At 56.4% G+C, this 19,084-nt stretch overlaps 1 protein-coding gene across 7 annotated transcripts in view; it reads right to left on the reverse strand.

Moving 5' to 3' along the window:
- Nucleotides 1-19,084, reverse strand: part of CACNA1S (calcium voltage-gated channel subunit alpha1 S) — a 52,853-nt gene that overhangs the window by 585 nt on the left and 33,184 nt on the right. For 3 of the 7 annotated variants that reach the window (XM_075055562.1, XM_075055561.1, XM_075055567.1), the window contains 19 exons: nt 18,798-18,999; nt 17,210-17,368; nt 16,756-16,866; nt 16,181-16,264; nt 12,648-12,704; nt 10,493-10,621; nt 9,773-9,838; nt 9,165-9,256; nt 8,535-8,694; nt 7,854-7,981; nt 7,311-7,407; nt 5,808-5,910; nt 4,567-4,668; nt 4,321-4,445; nt 3,192-3,320; nt 2,269-2,468; nt 1,418-1,509; nt 830-939; nt 146-262 (listed from right to left, as the gene is read on the reverse strand). In XM_075055562.1, coding sequence (XP_074911663.1) covers nt 146-262; nt 830-939; nt 1,418-1,509; nt 2,269-2,468; nt 3,192-3,320; nt 4,321-4,445; nt 4,567-4,668; nt 5,808-5,910; nt 7,311-7,407; nt 7,854-7,981; nt 8,535-8,694; nt 9,165-9,256; nt 9,773-9,838; nt 10,493-10,621; nt 12,648-12,704; nt 16,181-16,264; nt 16,756-16,866; nt 17,210-17,368; nt 18,798-18,999 — 2,263 coding nt within the window. Of the gene's footprint in view, nt 1-145; nt 263-331; nt 671-815; nt 940-1,417; nt 1,510-2,268; nt 2,469-3,191; nt 3,321-4,320; nt 4,446-4,566; nt 4,669-5,807; nt 5,911-7,310; nt 7,408-7,853; nt 7,982-8,534; nt 8,695-9,164; nt 9,257-9,772; nt 9,839-10,492; nt 10,622-12,647; nt 12,705-16,180; nt 16,265-16,755; nt 16,867-17,209; nt 17,369-18,797; nt 19,000-19,084 lie in introns of those variants that run through there. The other 4 variants (XM_075055563.1, XM_075055564.1, XM_075055565.1 and 1 more) reach the window with 4 other exon arrangements.

Genomic DNA, 19,084 nt, shown 5'->3' on the forward strand with positions numbered 1-19,084 from the left:
CTGCCCTCTGTGCTGGCACATACCTGCTGCTCACCCTCTTAGCTAAGCTTTGCCCTCCAACCTCCCAACTTAGCATGAGCATGGCACCCCTGCCAGCCCCTTTCACTCCCTGGAAGCCCTGCCTTTCCCTCTGCCCTTGCCTTACCTCCTGAATGAGGAAGGTGATGGCTGGGGTGGAGGATGTGCTTGGGTCATCGCTTTCACCCTGCTGGTATCCTGAACTGCACGCCGTTCCTGTCACAGTGCCATCCTCTCTGGGCAGCTGGGCAAGAGGAGCAAAAAAAGCTGCAGCCTGGGCTTGGGCAATGCCCATGGAAGATTTCTCCCACGTTAATGTGGGGGCTGCAGGTACTATCCCCAGCCTGGACATACAGTCCCATCCTGCTGGAGCTCCCGGGTCCAGGGCACCACCCACAATGGGACCAGCAGGGCCATGTGGGCAGAGAGAGCTGGGAACCAGCCCTTACCTCCTGCCCTGGCACTTGCAGGCACCATGGCCAGCCAAGGGCAGCCAGGGGAGTGTGGGAGCAAACTGATACACCCTTTTTTTCTGCCCTGGCTCTGGAGGCAGCCAGGGAGCCAGAGAGATGCTGCTTTGAGCTGTCTCAGCTTGGATGAGCACCACGTGCCTCCAGCAGCAGTGGGATGGGGGCCTGGCTCCTTCCCTGAGCTGATCAGAAAGGAAAGCTTCAGGAAAGCTGGCTTCATGGTAGGGAGCCCTAGAGACAGGCTCCTCTCCAGCATGGCTGCAACAGCCTTTCCCAGGAGGGAGGGAGGTTCATCCATGTACCCCACATCACTGCCTCTGGACATACATTGCCCTCTTTACCTCCTGGGGGAGAAGGTGCAGCGCTGATGATGTATGACCCCCAGGGGTGGACCCTTGCCTCCTGCTCGGCCTCCGTTGCAGCCTCTCCATAGGTAAGGGGTGGTTGCGTTCTGGGAGAGGGAAAGGTGGGGACATCAGATGGGCACAAGAGCAAGGACACCACTGCCACCCAAAGCTGGGAACGCGTTAACTAGACTGGGGAAACCAAAAGGGCTTAGGAGTTCAGGACCAACTGAAGTCCCAGCACCTGCCCACTGCCCTGTGCTGGCTCCTCACTCGTGGCTGGGAAGGAGAAGTCCCTGGTTATAGAAACAAACATGGCCTTGTGGCCCTGCTGCCCAGAGATGGCCAGTCCTCCCCCAGCCTGAGGCACTGGCTCCATGCTCCATCACCCCAGAGGGTGGGAAGGTGGGAGGAGGGTCTCTTGGAGCTGCCCAAACAGGTCCTGCTGTGCTCAGGGCTCTCAGCTAACCCCAAGTTGTTGGGGTCTGTGTCTCCTCCTCCTGCCTGCCAACATCAGCCCCTTCCCCCTCCCTGGCCCTTGGGCTGGTCAAGATCCCCCAGAAGAGGAACAACGCTGAGACTCACCCCACACTGGACGCCTGGATGCTGCTTGCACTGTCTTCGTCAGCAACTCGTCCTCGTACTCCATCCTGGCAAGGGCAGGCAGGTGGGTCAGCCTGAGCAGGGACCACACACTGAGATCAGCTCCACCCAGGGGTGCAGCCCTCCCCACCTTCTCCACCCTAGGGAATGCAGCTGCGGGGGGCAGACCAGGAGGGGCACCTGGGATGGATGAACAGGGTGGAGACCCCAAGAAGTAGGATTAAGTACATCCTATTACACTGGTAACCCTTGTCCTTGTACCTGTGCCCAGGCAGGTGCTGGTGGCCCCTACCTGGGCCTTGGCACTCAGAGACTGGCGGGGAAGGGGGAAGGGTCATTCCTACAATCCCTGGAGCCTTGCTGTCCACCTCGACCCTCATGGCACTGAGATGAAGGAGTGATGGGAAGGACAAGAAGGGTACGTAGGGAGTCACACGCGCTGATATGCGGAGCCACACACCAGCCCTGGAGCTACCCTGCGTGTTCTGGGGACATATCTGGGAGTGCCAGGCTGGGGTCTGGGGACCAGCAAGGGGTGTCTGCCCTCCCTGTCCCCTTGCCTGGGCCCTGGCTCACACTCCAAGGGCTGAATTTCTGCACAAAGCTCCTGTGTCCATGGAGCCAGTTCCACAGCCAGCGCTCGATTCCTCCCCCAGTCTGCAGGGACGTCGCTGCTGCAACTCAGCCACTTCTCCAGACCTTACCCGTCCACGGAGAACCCCTGGGCAAGACCGATGTGCAGCCAGCCACCAGCACAGCCCCGCTGGGAGCCACCAGGCACGGCCCAGCTCTGCCCCTCCTCACCTGCCCACGTGAGGCTCACCAGCCCTTACCTCTCCAGCCAGTCGTTGCTGTTGGCATTGTTGACGTTGGTGTTGCCTTCCTGGGGGAAGTCATCAAGGAAGACGGGGGAATCAAGGTCCTCACTGCCCACCTCTGTGAACTGCAGGGGCCTCTGGCTGGCCACGTGGGGCTGCAGGGGGCTGCTGGGCTCCAGGAAGCTGTCGACCTGGCCAAACAAGCCACCCGTCCTCTGCAACCAACAGGGAGGGCATCAGGGGAGGCCTGGAGCCATTCCCATGGGAGGAGACATGCGGAGATGCCCATGGGAACAGTGGTCTCTCTGCTCGTATCTCTGCTCGGGCCTTGCAGACTGCACAGTTTCAAAAGCCTCACTGCCCAGGTGGGGAAACTGAGGCACTGAGGGGTGATGGTCACGCAGCAGCACTGGGATGAGAGCCAGGCCGGTGCATGACAAATCCTGCTACCTCTATGGGATAGCCTGAGCCAGTGGCACCTCTGGACACAGCAGGAGGTGCAACCCTGCAATACCACAGCTGCCTAGGCTGTCTCAAAGACTCCCAGGGAGTGGGAAGTGAATCTGCTCCTGCTCTGGTGATGATGACACCTGAGCTGTCCTGCCTTAGCCTGGCAGAAGGTGTGAATGGGGCCCTGCAAACCTCTGAGTAAGCATTCAGCACACTCCTGCCAGGCACATGAGAAGGGTCCTTTTACAGAGGGTAAACTGAGGCAGGGAGCAGGTTGCCCAGGATGACTCAACCAGGATGTCCTAATGCTTGGGGGAGGAAAGAAGTGCTGATCCATCCTTCTGGTCCACACTTGGCTTTCATGGTCAGGCTCACCTCTGTGGAGTGTCTTCCAGCTGCTGGTAGCCATGCTGACCCACCACTGACACATCGAAATGGTGGCTGGGTGGGACCACCACCACCTGGGGTGCCCTGAGGGCTGCACTCACCCTGTATATCCCTTCCTCCATAGCAGCCTCCACCATTGCTCTTTCCAGCTCCTCCTCAGCAGTCAGGTCCCCAGAAATGGCCCGATGAATTTCGGGAGCAGCTTCTTCTTCAATGCTCCTCAGCCCAGCCTGGTGGGAACAAGAAGGCATGGCTGGATATGGCCTGGCCCCACCACCCCTCTTACTTTGGTCTTTGGAGAGGAAAACATGACGAAGCATGCTCACCTGGTAAGCCATGCTGCCCTGCCAGGTCTCCTACCAGGGACAGGCCATGGGTCGCCCTGCGACTGGCTGGCTCTGTGCTTGTTGAAACAGCTTCTGGGCTAATGTTGTCCCACAAGGAGGTATGCTAAGGGCAGTCTGACGAAGGGTCTGGCTGGTGATGCCCAAGGGGTAGCTATGCCTTTGTCCCTGATCTGGAGGTATCTGATCTGGGCCCTGGCTCTTTTCCTTGCCTTGCACCTTTGGGGCCTGGTCTTTTATCTCTATAAGCGATTTCCTCCCTGTAAGGTCAGGAGAAGCTGGGGACATCCCAGCTGCTCTGGCCAGGCACATAAATCCTCTTCCATCCCACCCTGACAGCATCCTTCAGGGGTGCTCTGCAGGGTTCTCAGACTGCAGTGGTCCTGCTCAAGTTCAAGCACAGCAACCCCTCTCCATATGATGTTGCACTAGGCAATGAGAGATGATACAGAGAGCATCACGCACACAGAAATATCCACAACACTGCTAAGGTGAGGAAAGGGAGAAGACCCTGGAATGGAGAAGAGTAGGTGGATAAGGGTCTGGATGAGCAGCATTCAGCCTAGACATTGGTCTGTGGTGGGGGTTTCCAGGTCTTAAAACTGCTTAGTGAGGCATCAGACCCTGCTGAGCGCTCTCTGCAGCTGAAGTCAGCGGGGCAGAAAGTAAAAAATCTCCTTGTTCCGGAGTCGCCTGCACCCTGGAGACTAAGGTCACCCTCAGCAGTGTGCCTGAGGCACAGGGGTCCCTATATGTCATTGCAGCTCTGTCTCTCTAAGTCACCCTGGACTTTCCTGAGCTATGGGAAGCGTCTTCCCTGATCTGCAGAGCTCCCCACCACCCCCAGGAAGGGTCACCCCTCCAACACCATCCACACGCTACCAACCTGGATCTCCACAGGGTTCTTCTTGGGCCGATACCCATAATACTCCTCCTGGCGCTTCATGAACTTCCTGAAATGCTCTTGGATGAGGAAAGTAGCATAGAATTTTCCCACTGTCACCTCATCATCTGGAGGGGAGGAAACCAACATGATGATACCACCTACCACAAGGCCCCGAGTTGTTGGAGCAGCTGAGACCCCAACCAGGTGTCACTCTGCCCCTCTGGGAAGTACCACCAGGTGACATACCTCCAATAGGTGGGATGACCTGGTCCAAAAGCTTCATACTTGTTCGCTTCCAGATTTTTTTGATTATGGCTCTGAGCTCCTCATTGGCCTGCTCAAAGTTACCTGTAAGAAAAGCAAGCAGGACAGAGCTGTTCATTCTCAGGGGAATGTGAACATAGGTGAAGACAAAGCATGTGAAAACCTGGCCATACTCCTCTGGGGTGTGACAGCTCCTCTCCAGCCTTCCCACTCAACAAAAATGAGCTTTGTAAGAATGAGGCTTTGATTTTAGCAAAAAGACTTTAACTATAGAGTGAGTCAGACCTAGCAAACGGGTAGAGCATTAGTGCCACTGTCTCTGTTCCGGTGATCAACAACAGACTTTGACCTCCCCTTTGGTGCTCTCACAGGCTTTACCATTCCTGCTCACCTGCAATCCCAGTCTGTCCCCATGCGTGCTCTGAGATCTCCTGTGCTCCTCCCAGGGCTGCCTGCACTTTGCTCAAGGCCATGTTCCCCACCCCAGCTGGAGGGAAGGCACTTGTGCCATGCTGCTGGAAGACACCAGCCCCTGTGGCCCACCACTGCCCAGCCTCACCTCCTGCCAGAGCTGGCTGCCCCAGCCCAACCACAGAGCTGCTTATGTGATACTGCCTAACCCACAGGCAAGGAAACAAACTGGTGTGGCATCTTCACAAAGCAGGGCTTTGATAACCACGCTGCTGGCAAAGAAGGGGGTGAAAGCAACTCCTCCCCAGCACAGCTAAATTCAAAGAGGATCCATCCCCTCCCATTCCAGTCTGAACTCATAAATACATGGCAAAAGACAAAACTGGAGCAGGTGGTGCTATGCCAAGGGCAGGGGGAGATCAGACTACACTCAACAGTGCAGGAAGGGAGGCCGGTGGCTCTGCATTGTGGCAGGGATGGGAACTGGGTCAGAACCACTTCTGAGCTGTTCAGGGTGAAGCTATGCAGCTGGGGTGGCAATGGTTCACTCTTCAGGGCTGCAACACACGTGCCTGCAACTAATAATGTCCTCCAGGCTTGGCCTGAGCAGTCCCATGCATGTGCCCATGGTCTCTGGTCCAATGAGATAATTAATAGTATGAAGCCAAGGGTTGCACCAGAGGGTCTAGCCCCACAGGCAAGTGCCCTGAGGTCCCCAGACAGAGTAGGGGAATGGTGCATAACCAGCACCCTGCAGCACAAGGAGAGCATCCCCCCATCAGGCCACAGAGGCAGACAGGAGCATGTCTTACCTTCTGTCTTGATCTTGAGAGCTGTCCTCACCAGCGCAAAGAGGGTTGCATTGAAGGTGACGGTGCCATCACTGTTCAGGGGCATGTTCATGCACACTAGACGCTGCACAGCAAACCAACAACTGTGACCCCAGGCAGCAGAGCAGGCTGGCAGCTCCCCGCAAACACACAGCCTGTCCTGGCTGGAGGGCAGCCATGCTGGCTGGGGAGAGGCTGGCACTGAGCTGCCAGCCAAGGAGCCCTCCCAGCTCTACCTGCTCTGCCCAGGCCCACGGGGCTCTGCACCTCCGCTTGGCAGCACATGGGCCAGGGGCAGCGACATCACTCATCCTAACCACCCAGCTAAACCAGACCAAGCTGCAGGCAGAGCCAGATCAGATCGGTGAAAATAATAACCCAACCTACGGGGGAGAAAATCATAGAATCATAGTCATTTAGGTTGGAAAAGACCTTTAAGATCATTGAGTCCAACCGTAAACCTAACACTGCCAAGTCCACCACTAAACCATGTCCCTAAGCGCCACATCTACATGTCTTTTAAATACCTCCAGGGATGGTGACTCAACCACTTCCCTGGGCAGCCTGTTCCAATGCTTGACAACCCTTTCAGTGAAGAAATATTTCCTAACCTCCAATCTAAACCTCCCCTGGTGCAACTTGAGGCCATTTAATCTCGTCCTATCACTTGCTACTTGGGAAAAGAGACCGATACCCACCTCACTACAACCTCCTTTCAGGTAGCTGTAGAGAGCGGTAAGGTCTCCCTTGAGCCTCCTTTTCTCCAGACTAAACAACCAGCCAGCAACTGACACAGAATTGGTCTCAGGGAGACGGGAGTCATTCTGTGTTCCGCTCCACCCTCCAAAAAGTGCCCCAGGTTGCCGTGAGGCATTTGGGCATCAGACCTCCTAATGAGTTTGCCCAAGATCCACGAGGGTTTACACCAGTGCCTGAGCCCCTGCCCATGTGGTTTACATGTGAGCCTCACACAGGCCCTGGACTTGTGCAGAATGAGCTAAGCCAGGAAAAGTGTACTCATGCCTACAGAGCCGCTGTTTGCAGCTCCTTCAGTGCTATCAGCCCTTGGAAACAAACTTCTACAGTCCAGTTGATGTGGCCAGGTACTCAGGCCCAGCATTTCCCTCCTGCACCAGATGCAGATGTGGGGCACCCCAGTGTGGCTTGGGTGTTCCTCTACACTGAGGGCTCCAGGTTGGGCAGAGACCAGCCCACCAGTGCCATCCCCCTCAGTGTGGGGTTAAGCACAGGCAAGTCCTTATCTTCAGGAGCCTGAAATACATCAGCTCCATGCAGGTTAACAGCATCTCTCACTGTGCCCAGTATACTCCCCTCCATTAAACATGAGAGGTCAGAGCATGCATATAAACCATGACACTGGGAAGCTGGCTGGATTGTCACCCTCAGCCTCCCTGGGGAGGATGCAGAGACAGCTTGGGGAAGATGCCTCGTGCCCACACACCCTGCCACCCCCTTGGCTCTTACCTTACAAGCTACACGGTGTGGGCAGAACTTCCCAAAGCCCAGGGGAGGCTGGATACGTCTCAGCAGAGTCACTACATCCAAGTGTTTGATTCTTCCCCTGTGGAGCAACAAACTGCATCAGCAGTGTGGTGGCAGACATAGGGGATAGTGGTTCGGGCAGGGGCTGGGAGGGTTCATCCTTGTGGCCTGTCCTGTGCTCCTGCAGTGGGCAAATCCCTACAGTTCCCTATGCTCCTTTTGGGGAAGGTAGCTGTTCCCCATGGCACCAGACAGCAGATAAAGGTTCACAGTGGCATGCCAACTCCTAGTTGGCAGCATTAACAGGGCTGGATGAAGAGGACACTGAAAGTCTCAAGTCCCCAAACACCCTAATGGCTTGTATCAGCCCTGAAATATGCTGGCAAGTCCTCATCCACCTCTGAGATGCTGGGATCTAACTCTTAGAGAGTGCCACAGCTCACACTGCCATGCGTGTCTCAGGGCAGCCCATCCCAGGCTCCCCACGGACCATCCCCTCCCTGCCACTCACCCCCTGTCACTCACTTGGCCTCGGGGTCGTACTCAGCCCAGATCCGTTTGAACTCGTCCAGGTGATGGGGCCCAAGGATGGACCAGTCACGTGTGAGGTAGTCAAAGTTGTCCATGATGACGGCCACAAAGAGGTTAATGATCTGAAGGCAGAGGAGCAGGTGTGAAGGACGCAAGTTAGGGTAGGTCCAAGCACTCAGCAGGTCCCCAGGGAAAAGGGACAGTGACAACCCTTGCGGCTGGCAGCATGGAGCGGGCAGTGCCGCCCACGGGCCCCAGCCAGGGCCATGGGAAAACAGGCAGACGTGTTTGGGAGAAGGGGCTTAGGTTCTCCTGGAGCCAGGGGATGCTGTGGGCCACTCCATGCAGGGCTGGGCCTCCCACCCAAGGAGATCATGTGAAAGGCTGCAGCAGGCACAGGGCATCTCTTCCCTCTCCACCCTTGCAAGAGCCAACACAGACACATCTAGACGGCAGAACATGGGAGCTGTGGGAAGGAATTAATGGGGGATCCTGGGCCCCACAGGAGTGCAGTGTCAGGTAAACAGCATGGCTGGATAGGTGGGTATGGGGGTGATGCCCCTAGAAAGAGGGTGCTGTGGGCTCAGCCCACAAGATGCAAGGCTAACTCAACACCAGGGTCTGCCCAGGGCCAGGACAGGGGTGCCAAAGAGAGCCCTGTGGGAGCTGGCATACCAGGAAGGCACAGAGCATGTAGAAGCTGATGAAATAGAAGTAGGCGAAGCCTGTGCCACAGGTGTACTCCTCGCCCTCGGCAAAGTCTGACTCGGGGTCGCACAGCTTGCCGTAGCTGCAGTCCAGCAGGATCTCCTGCCAGGCCTCACCGGTTGCACACCTGAGGAGAGGGGATGCCAGCTGATCCCTGCCTGTCTTGGACATGAGCTGGGCATGCAGGGAGGCGAATGGGGAGCCACTGGGAAAGGAGCAGCCAGGATCCTGAGCTTGCTGTGGGGAGTCTGCTATTCAAAGCTCTGAAGTGAAGTGTTTGGAGTCAAGGAAAGCCTTGGGCTGAGCTTTTGCTTCCCCTGGAGCATCCTCACAATTCACAAATTAAAATCCAGTCTGGGAAGGAAACATTCAGAATAGGAACCCCAAAGTGTCCCTCTTTCCTGCAGCTCAGCCACACCAGGCAAACCAACAGCCACTCCTGAAATGCTTCCACTGCTGCAAGACATTTTTCTGTATGGCAAAAAAGAAATCAGCTACAGAAATGCTGATCTCCCTCACTCCAAGTTGGTGGGCTCCCAGGCCAACTCTGAGCCCAGCTCCCTTCTGGAGTGGCTTGCTTGCCCAGACAAGACTGACCTGAAGAGCAGCAGCACAGCTTGTGGAAAGGTTTGGAAGTTGTTGTTTCGGTTGATCTGCGTCCCGTCCACCATGGCGATCTTCCCAAACATCTGTAAACCACATTGTCAGGTCCCCAGCACCCTTTCTCAGGCACTGACCACCCTCCAGAGCACCCCTGTCCCTGAGCTCCTCTTCCTCATTTACTTTGTTTGGGTGTCCCCAAAAGAGACTGAGATGGAGGTGTGAGTGCTCTGGGGTTCATGAGTTCCTTGGACATTCCTGCCTATGCTGAAAATGCTCCTGTCTATGCTGCACTTCACCTGGGCCAAGAAGACAAGGTCTTACGAACCAGGCACAAGCACTGGCGACTGTGTGTCTAGGTTGTTCCGTTGACTCTGAAAGTGCTATTTGCTGTGTGCCTCAGTTGCCCTAGCTGCAGCCTAGGCATGGGAGGAGGCTGGTTGGGCTGTAAGCATCCTTGGAGACCAGGGTAAAATGGTCCCATTATGTGCAAAGTCCCAGGGAGTGCCTGGCAGAGGACCTAGTCCCTCTCCATCCCATCTCCCTGGATGCTACCAGGCTCAGGGCATCCATTCAAGACCAAATCCCACCCCTGTGCCTCTCACCTGCATCCCGATCACAGCATAGATGAAAAAAAGCATCACAATCAGCAGGGCTACGTAGGGCAGAGCCTGTGACAAAAGGACCATGGCTCATGTGAGACACCAGCCCAGCATCAAGGCGTCCCAGGCACAGGAGGTTGGGTCTGGGGCTACTGCATGAGGCCAGCATCCAGGCCTCCACATCAGGAGGGGACAGCTTACTTTCTGCCTGCTCCTCTAACCACCCTCCCACTAGCCCCACTCTCCAATTCTCATGCATGGGAGGCTTATGCCAACCCCCAAGGGAGCACCAGATCTCTGCAGCTGGGATGAAGGCCGAGTACAACCCAGGGATGCCCAGGGCTGAGGGAGCCGTCCAGGCTTAGGGGCTGTGTGCTGACATGCTGCAGCATGCCCTTGAGCTACCCAATTGGTGCAGAGCCCAGCCTTGCTGGGACCAGGGCTGATGGGCCCTGGCAGGCCCTGCCTGCTTGCTCAGCCCAGCTTTGACATATTGTGGTGTCAGCCAGGGAGACCCCCCACATCTTCCCACCCATACAGGCAATGTTCTCGTACACAGCACAAGCCCTTGGTCCAGTCTGAGGCCAGTAGCCTGCCAGCACTGGAGCTTTCCTCCTCTGCCTGGTGAGGACAGACTGCTCACCCAGTTAGCCTGAGGATGAGAGCTTGCTGCTAGCCCAAGGCATGTGCTTGTCTGGGAGGGGAGTACTGTTCCTCGCATACCTGGAAGGACTTGATAAACGTCCACAGGAGGGTCCTGACACCTTCCCCCCGGCTCAGCAGCTTCACCAGCCGCATCACCCGGAACAGTCGGAAGAAAGTGATGGAGACGCGGGAGTTGTCATCAGAGTCCTGCAGGCAGAGCACAACACTTGGAGGGCAGTGGGTGCTGATGCCTCCAGGCAGACAAGGGGGGGTCCAGGTCCTGGTGGGGGGGAAGGGTAACAAGATTTCCCCCTCCCCTCCAGCCACCAGTCATGGTCCTCACAGCCCCTGCCTGCACAGAGGACCAGACTGTAAAGAGGATGTGCTGGCACGTCCCCTCCAGCCTTCCCAATGAGTTCATCTCCCCAGCCCCATTGCCTCACATCTCTGACCCCCAGGGCAGAGACACCTGGTTATGGGTATGAGAGCAATCCTGTTAGCTAAGGGGACGGGACACTGCAGGGAGAAAGGCATGCTGTAATGCAGGTTGGGAGAGCTGTGCTGTTCACCGCACACCAGACAGGGCCACTCAAGGACAGGCTCAGGTCCCTCCAGGCTCTTGGCCAGTATGTACCATATGGGACGCCCCCACCTCAGGGCCCATTTGTAAGGTGAGCTGTAGGCTAGGCACCAGGCACATGAAGGGTTAATGATGGCTGTTTAAGCACAGAAAGATTGGTTTGAGAATGTCCCAGCAGGGCTTTCATGGACCAAAGGAGGGACTGAAGGCAGGGTGGCTCTGGGGCAGCGCTGCCCAGTGTCACCCCTACCTGCAGTGATGCCTACGCTCTTGGGGTGGTTGCAGGCCTCCTCCCTTACAGGGCTGAACAGCCATGTCCCAGGGCTGGGGATTCCTGGGTTCAGGGCAGAACGGTTAGGCAGGAAGGGAGCCAGCAGGCACAGCTCCTTGGCTCAGAGGGACAGGTTTTGTCTGGGAGCACCTGGGACACTGGCACTTGGAGATGCTGGGGGCTCAGTCACCTGCTTACTTGGTTGCTCCAGCATGGCACAGCCTCAGCCCCAGCCTATGCCACCAGGAACCATGAGCTGACCATCCTGGCCTCCGCCAGGCACTGTCCAGCCCAACTCCATCACCACTTGGGATGCCTTTCCCACTGCCTCCTTGGCCTCCCATAGCTTTACTGCTGCTGCTGGATGCCTGTCACTCCCATCACCCAGCCCACCCACTCCCAGCTATTACAGGGCAACAAAATCCAGCTGTGAAGTCCCCTCCCAGCAGCTCCAGTTTCCCCAGTCTGGCATTTCTGAGTTTCCAGGGCTTCATTGGAAAGCACAGTCTCCTCTCCCCACTCCTTTCTTTTGCCTTTCACTCTGCTAGTGCCTAGCACTTGCCCAGCGAGCATGGTGGTCAAGAACATCTCACCAGCTCCAGTGCACCATGTCCCCCCTGCCAGGACCTGGGCAGTGCCCAGCAAAGGCCAGCTTGCCCTCTGGTGTTCCCAGTACTAGGGCCCTGGGACCCCTGGGAAGAGGTTCCAGTGCATGGGACCCTGCAGCCAGCCCCTCCCCATTTTCAGAGCTCCTACGGGAGCTCCTATGGGCCAACCCAGGACACCCCCACCCCACTGCACCCTCATGGTGGTCTCAGCCACCAGCACAGGGCTTGGTCCACTCAGCTCCCCAGCACATCAGGCCAGCAGCTACAGGACACACACAGCTGGCTCCCTAGGGGAAGGCACAGCACAAGAGTTGCTCCTCTAACCATTTCTCCAGCTAACAGTGTCAGAGGCTGCATTTGCTCAGGCAAATCCCTTCAGGCCTTACACAGACAGGGTGATGGTCAGAGGAACTAAGGCCAATTGTCCTGCCCTCAACAGCCAAGGACACCTTTGTTAGATGCTCCTTTCAGGTCAGATGTTGCAGTGCTGATGGGGTGGGATGGTGGAGGGCAGGGCTGGGCTAGCAGATGGACCCAGGAGGGCTGGGGAACGGCCCGGTACGTCTCAGGGTGGGAATGGGTGTCTGTGTGTGGGGTGTCTTGCCCCAAGTCCCTCTCAGCAAGGGGGAGAGCTACACCCCAGACAGAGCAGCTGGGTCTAGTGTATCTTAATGACATGCAGGACACATGCAAACACCAGCTACAGGCATGCTGGCATGGCCATGGGCAGTGAAGAGGAGAGGGGCACTGCAAGCACATGCAGCTGATATTTACAATGCTATCACAGCCTCCGCCGAGGCAGTACAATCCACCACTGGATGCAAGAACAGTCTGTCAAGAGAACAAGAGAGTCAGCAGAAGTGAGGCAGGAATGAGAGGGAGGAAGGGATGGGTGGTTGCAGAAGAAGAAGACACAGACACAGAAGAGAGTAAGATGGAAATTGGGGACAAGAGGAGGAGCATAGGGGAAGGACAGGCAGAGAGACCCACTGTCACTTGGGCTCACAGACAAAGTGACATGACTTTTGCGGGGCAGAGGCAGCAGATGGATGGCCAGGGAAACACACTGATCATGAGGGATTACCCACTTCTGTGCCCCACTGCATCTCACCTGCTGTGACATATAAGGCAGGGGTGTATGGGCCAGCAGGAAATCTGGCCCAAACCTCAGGACTGTGTAATTTTGCTGCCTCCCACGGACACCCCCAGGGCTGTGGCAGTTGGGATCTGGGGGCAAGCTGACCAGCTCAAGCCAACCCACAGCTCCTCCGCAGGAAGCTGGGCTGCTCTCAGCAGGGCTGCTGGGACACCAAGACAAAACTAGTACAGGTTTGCTGGGAGCGAGCACTGACACTGGTAGTCCCATGTGTCAGTAGGAGGCAAACCACTGCCCAGCACCATTCACCCACTAACTGAGAGGCAGGAACTGCTGGTCTGCATGCACATTGGCACACACAGGGCACATGCATTCACACACAGAGGAGTGCTCGCTCACGCACACACACACATACACACAAACCTTGAGGCTCCTAAAGCTAGCTGGAGGCACACTCCTCTTTACAGAGAGCCTAGGATACTCTGGGGCAGGGGGGACTCCTTCCCAGCGCAGACACCAACACCTGACCCTTGATGGGGTGGCCCAGTCCCAGTGCCCCCTGCAGAGACCAGGCTTGCTCCTGGGGGTCCAGCCAGTGATTGCAAGAGGCTTTGGGTAGGCCAGAAGGGTCAGCCCTTGCGAAGAGGCTGACCTTCCTGGGCAGGCAGTGCCAGGAGTGACACAGCAGCATGGACACTGCCAGCCCCCTACACTTCAGAGCTTGGGGTAGCACTGCCAGAGGGGCCCCGATCCCTACTTCCCTCTTGCCCCAGACCCCTCAATACCCCCTGGGATCTGGGGGAACTCAATGATTGAACAGCCATGAGGATCTGGCTGTGGTGGCTAGCGGAGGGCTCCTGACAGCACAACTCTCCCCACCACTTCAACCTGACAGCCACACACAGAGACATAAGGGAGGAGAAAAGATGCAGAATGGAAAGAGAGAGGAGGAGAGGACAGACTTTGCAAACCAGAGTTGTGCGCCTGGATGCCACCAGGAATGGCTCGGCTGCTGCAAGCTGTCACCCACCACCCCTGCCCTGAGGTGCAGGCTTGTTTTGTGAAGGCCACCCTCCTGAAAACACTGTAGGCCTCAACGTCTGCCTGCGCCAGCAAGGTGATCTATGATGAGTGCAGTGGCTGCAAACAGCTCCTGGGGACTGGAGGTAACAGACCCACCTTGCACTCCCTCAGCAGGGAGGAGACTTACGGGAAGGGGAGGTGAGGTTGCCCTGCCCCTCCTAATTCTAATCCCCCTGCACATCACCAGGTGGGCGGGAAAAGCTTGGCAATGCTGGTAGAGATGTGGGCTGGATGGAAAAGAAAGCACATGGAGGAAGGGTGGGGAAGCCATGAGGGGCTCTGCTCTCAGAAGGGGACATAGATGGTCACTGGGGCATGAGACTTGCCAGAGCAGGACTGCCTGTGACAGAGGTCCCTGAAGAGCTTGGGGGACTGGGGCAGGAGACCAGCACCCTTAGTGCTCCAGCATCCAGACCTGGGGGAGAGGACCAGGGAAGCTCAGGCCATATAGGACCATTCTTGAAATCCTGCCTGGCCTTCTGCACAGCCCTGCCACTCCCAATGGCATTATGGCACACAGAGCACAACACCTGGGTCAGCCCCTGCCAGCCCAGCCAGGGCACTGGACTCCTCCAGGTGCCTGTGACCTGTGTCTCTGGGCATCCCCACAGACCCATGGCTGAACACAGCAGTACTTTGGCATCTGTGACAACTGACCCAGTCTCTCGCTCCACAGGGACTGAAAATCTCTGCCCAGTGCAGGGCCTTGAGCACCCTTTGAACTTCATTTCTGCGTGACAACAGGATGGGGAAGGAGGAAATGATACCCGACAGGCAATGGGAAACCAGCTCACAGGTGCAGAGAGCTGGGGGGCCAAGGATGGGGTCTTGGAGGACCCAGTGACAGATGAAAGCTGCTGGCACTGGCATGAAATCTGGGAGCTTGTCAAGGCTGAGAAGCCCAGAGGCTAGAGGACGGTAGTATCGAAGTGCAGGGCTGTGTAGGGAGAAGCCTGTTGCTGTCACAGGGAAGGAAGCTGGATGGTTTTGCTCATCCCATCTCTGTGAGGCCTGGACCATCCTCCAGAAAAGAAGGTGACTCACACCAAGGACTCCCGAACACCCTCTCCTCCCCGGCACAGAGAATGGCTGAAGGTCACCCTGTGCAGGGGTGGCAGCAGCAGCAGCTCTGCCAGACACAGCCCTGCAGTGCATCAGAGCTGGCAAGACCTGCTCCTGAGAGGAGACGGCATGCAAAGTCACTAGAGAGGGTTAATCTATAATCTAATAATCTACCCGGTCCTACAGCTGCTTCTGAGTTACCATCAGATCTACTAAATGCAGCACACGATCTCCTGGTGCAGAAGGGCATTTTCAGTGCTAGACACCAGATGTGGATGTCCCAGTGCTATGAAAGGCAGTGGCACGCTGGCTTCCTAGCACTGCGCTGAAAATGCTCCCAGCAGAGCGCTTACCATATAGCCACTGCCTGCAGCCACCCAGCCACACAGTTTATATGGTGTAGAGCTTCTGAAATAGTGTATACACATGCACACATATACAGTCAGTATGCGTATATGTGTTGATTACTGTATAAAGGGACACACGCAAAGCAAATGCCTTGATATTTGATGTGTCTGATCCTCTCCTAGCATGGGACAACAGTGTCCTGTGGGTACAGGGAGCTGTGGGGACCCTTTTTCTTCCCACCTGCACCGATCTGAGGCTGGATGCGTGGGTGACTGCTTGTCCAGGTGTGTGCATGGGAAAGACAATCAGGGTGAGTGGGGCAGGGGCTGGCACGCGTCCTGCTGCTCATGGTCCAATCCTGAGTGAGTACACTGTCTACCATAGGATCCCAGTGCCTACAGATTCAGGGGACGGGAGAGGAGGGAGCTGTGTGACATGTCAGCCAGCCAGGGATGGTCCCCTATGTTTAAGCAGTGCTTTAAGGTCCACAGTGCCACGGCTGTGTTCTCCACACACTCATCTGGCTGATCCTGGCTTGTCCCTCCTCAAAACCAAGCAGAGCAGGGAGAGAGGAGAGGACACCAACGCTCTGCAGAGCTGGATGCCACACCAGCATCCCTGTCTCGGCCCAGGGCAGGTGCTGCAGCACAGCCTCAGGCAGGTGCCGGCAGCAGTGTTCTGCAGGGACACCCTTGTGCCCAAGTAGCCCGACACTTACGTCAATCTCGCTGAGGATGACATCAATGATGCTGCCAATCACTATGAGGAAGTCAAAGACGTTCCAGGGATCCCCAAAGTAGCCCTGCCAGGGAAGAGCCAGAGAAGAGGAGTGAACATCCAAGGGTTAAGTCAAGGAGAGAGATGCTGGAGCCCAGAGGAAGGATCATCAGTGACCTCTGGCACCTCAGGTAGAGCCAGAAGGGATGGTGGTCAGACCTTGTACCCTCTGGTCAATTGTTTGGTCCTGTCTTGCAATGGTGTGAAATGAGGAGAGTGGATCAAGGTGGCTAGAGATATGACCCCACCAGTGACAGGAGACCCTGAAGATAGGAACAATGGCCAGCTCGATTGGGTTGGATTTGGCTAGCAAGGGTAGCCCTGACAAACAGTAGTCCTTCCAGAAACTCACAGGTCCTGCATATGGGGGTCCCCAAGGGTCTCACAAGGACAAGTTCTCTGGAGTTGCAGGCCTGGAGGTGTTTGTACTTGAGAGATGCCAAATGCAGGGTAAACGGACCCCCCTGGCCTGGCCTGAGGTCCTCTCCTGCTCTCCTGATCATGCCCTCCTCTCACCTTGGCTTTAAAGGCCATGAGCTTGAGGATCATCTCCAGGGTGAAGAGGATGGTGAAGGCCACATTGAGGATGTCTGAGATGTGGTTCATTTCTGCAGACTGATTGTAATGCTGAGGAGAAGGCAGAAGGAGCCATGTTAGCCCACGGTAGGTCCAGCCTCTGTTATGAGCTCAGAGGTGCATACTGGATGCAGATCCCCTTCCCACAGACCTACGGCTCAGCAATGGTCATCAAAAAGGAAATTTCCCCTCTGCAGACCCTTCTATGGGATCCCCACCTCCAACCAGTCCCACTTTGGCCCTATCCCCAGGGGTGCTGAGCACACACCACGAGCTTTGCCGTGTAGGAAAGACCTCCACCCCAGAAACTCTCTTGGAGGTGGTAGGGCTGAGCTAGCCCATCCACTGCTGTGGACAGCCCTCCACCACCCATGGTGGGCACTGTGCCCCTTACCTGCATGCCCAGGCAGATGGTGTTCAGCAGGATCAGGAAGAACATGAGGTACTCAAAGTAGGAGGAGGTGACCACATACCAGATCTGGTACTGGTAGGGGTTCTTGGGGATGTAGCACCGCAGTGGGCGAGCCTTCAGCGCATACTGCACACACTGGCGCTGGGGAGGGGAGGGCAGGTGTGATCCCACAGTGAGGCACAGGGCAGTGCCAGGGGCACAGGCACAGAGTCAGCACCACCAGCAACGCTGCACGTCCCCACAGACACAAGTTGGATCCCTCCCTTCTCTCTCAGCCCAGCGACATGGGCCAGGGACAGCGATGGTTCAAGTTATCTGCTGTGCCTTCTGCAAATACACCCTCAGACCACTCACATGGGACCAAGTTTCCAAAGCCACCACTTGGCTCCAAAGATTGCCATGCTCCCCTCATACCTACCCCTCCAGTCCTGAGCCTGCCTGGTTATCACGGCACTTTCCCAGGGTCTCTCAGGACAGGGCCAAGAGCAGCCTGAAGACATCACATGAACCAGAGGTGAAGGGGCACTGAGTTTTCTCTCTGCACCTGAGAGGTGCTGAGCAGGCCCTTCCCTCCCCAGCAGGCCAGGGCCATCTCTGCTGGGTTCACGTGCAGCTCACATCACCCCCGGCACCCTCAGCTCAAGGTGCCCACGCTGCCTCTGCAGGCTTGCACAACGCTTGAGCATGCCAACACCTCCTTTGGGCCAGCAGGCATCCCTGTCTAGCTGTCCTCCCCAGCACGTGCCACATCGTCTGCCAATGCCAGTCTCGCTTCTGCTGCTTTCAACCTTGATGTCCACAGCCAGAATCACAGCATGACAGCATCACAGAAGGGTTGACAGTGGAAGGTGCCTCTAGTCAAAGTCCCCTGCCCAAAGCAGGGCCAGCTAGAACATGTTGCCCAGGACTGTGTCTTGTTGGGCTTTGAATACCTCCAAAGATGGAGACTTCACAGCCTCTCTGGGCAACCTGTTCCAGTGCTTGACCACCCTCACCACAAAAAATGATTTTTTTGATGTTTAAATGGAATTTCTTGTTTTCTTCAGTTTGTGCCCATTGCCTTTTGTGCTGTCACTGGATACAACTGAAAAGAGCCTGGTGCCATCTTCTTTACACCTCCCATTAGGTATTTATACACATAGGTAAGATCCCTATGAGCCTTCTCTTCTCAACACCAGACCCAGCTCTCAGCCTCTCCTTGTATGACAGATGCTCCAGACCCTCAATCATCTCAGGGCCCTTTGCTGGACTCACTCCAGTACGTCCATGTCACTTTTGTACTGAGGAGCCCAGAGCTGGGCACAACCCTCTGCTCCAGTTCAGTATGGGCACCCTACCTGCACCAGAAGGCCCACTCCCTGGTTCTGGTCCACTCTGCCCTTCCCTGGAAGGCTTGCGTTGTGCAAGGCATGGGTCCAGCTGATCCTGCCCCAGCAGCGAACAGACCTGGGGCAGGTTCAACTCATCTGCGCCAGTAGTGCCACCACTAAGGGCTGATCCAAATCAGCCAGCCCCAGCAGTGCCAGATCCAGGGCTGGTCCACCTTGCCCTGTCCCAGCAGTCCCATTACCTGGTTCTTGTCCAGTTCACAGTTCTTGTACTCGCTCTCCCCCTGCTCCTGGAAGGTGACAATGACAAAGCCCACAAAGATATTCATCATGAAGAAGGCAATGAGGATGATGTAGATGATGAAGAACATTGCAATCTCCACCCGGTAGTTGTAGACAGGGCCTGTATCCTCAGCATTAGTGTCAATGGCCATGTATAGCAGCCTGCAGGAGGAAAAGCGAGGCAACAGAGATCCTAATTAGGTGGGAAAGACCATCTCTCCTCTGGAAGGTTACAGAGAGCACTGGG

The sequence above is a fragment of the Buteo buteo genome, chromosome 23 (assembly GCF_964188355.1).
Source record: "Buteo buteo chromosome 23, bButBut1.hap1.1, whole genome shotgun sequence".
Classification (NCBI taxonomy): Eukaryota; Metazoa; Chordata; class Aves; order Accipitriformes; family Accipitridae; genus Buteo; species Buteo buteo.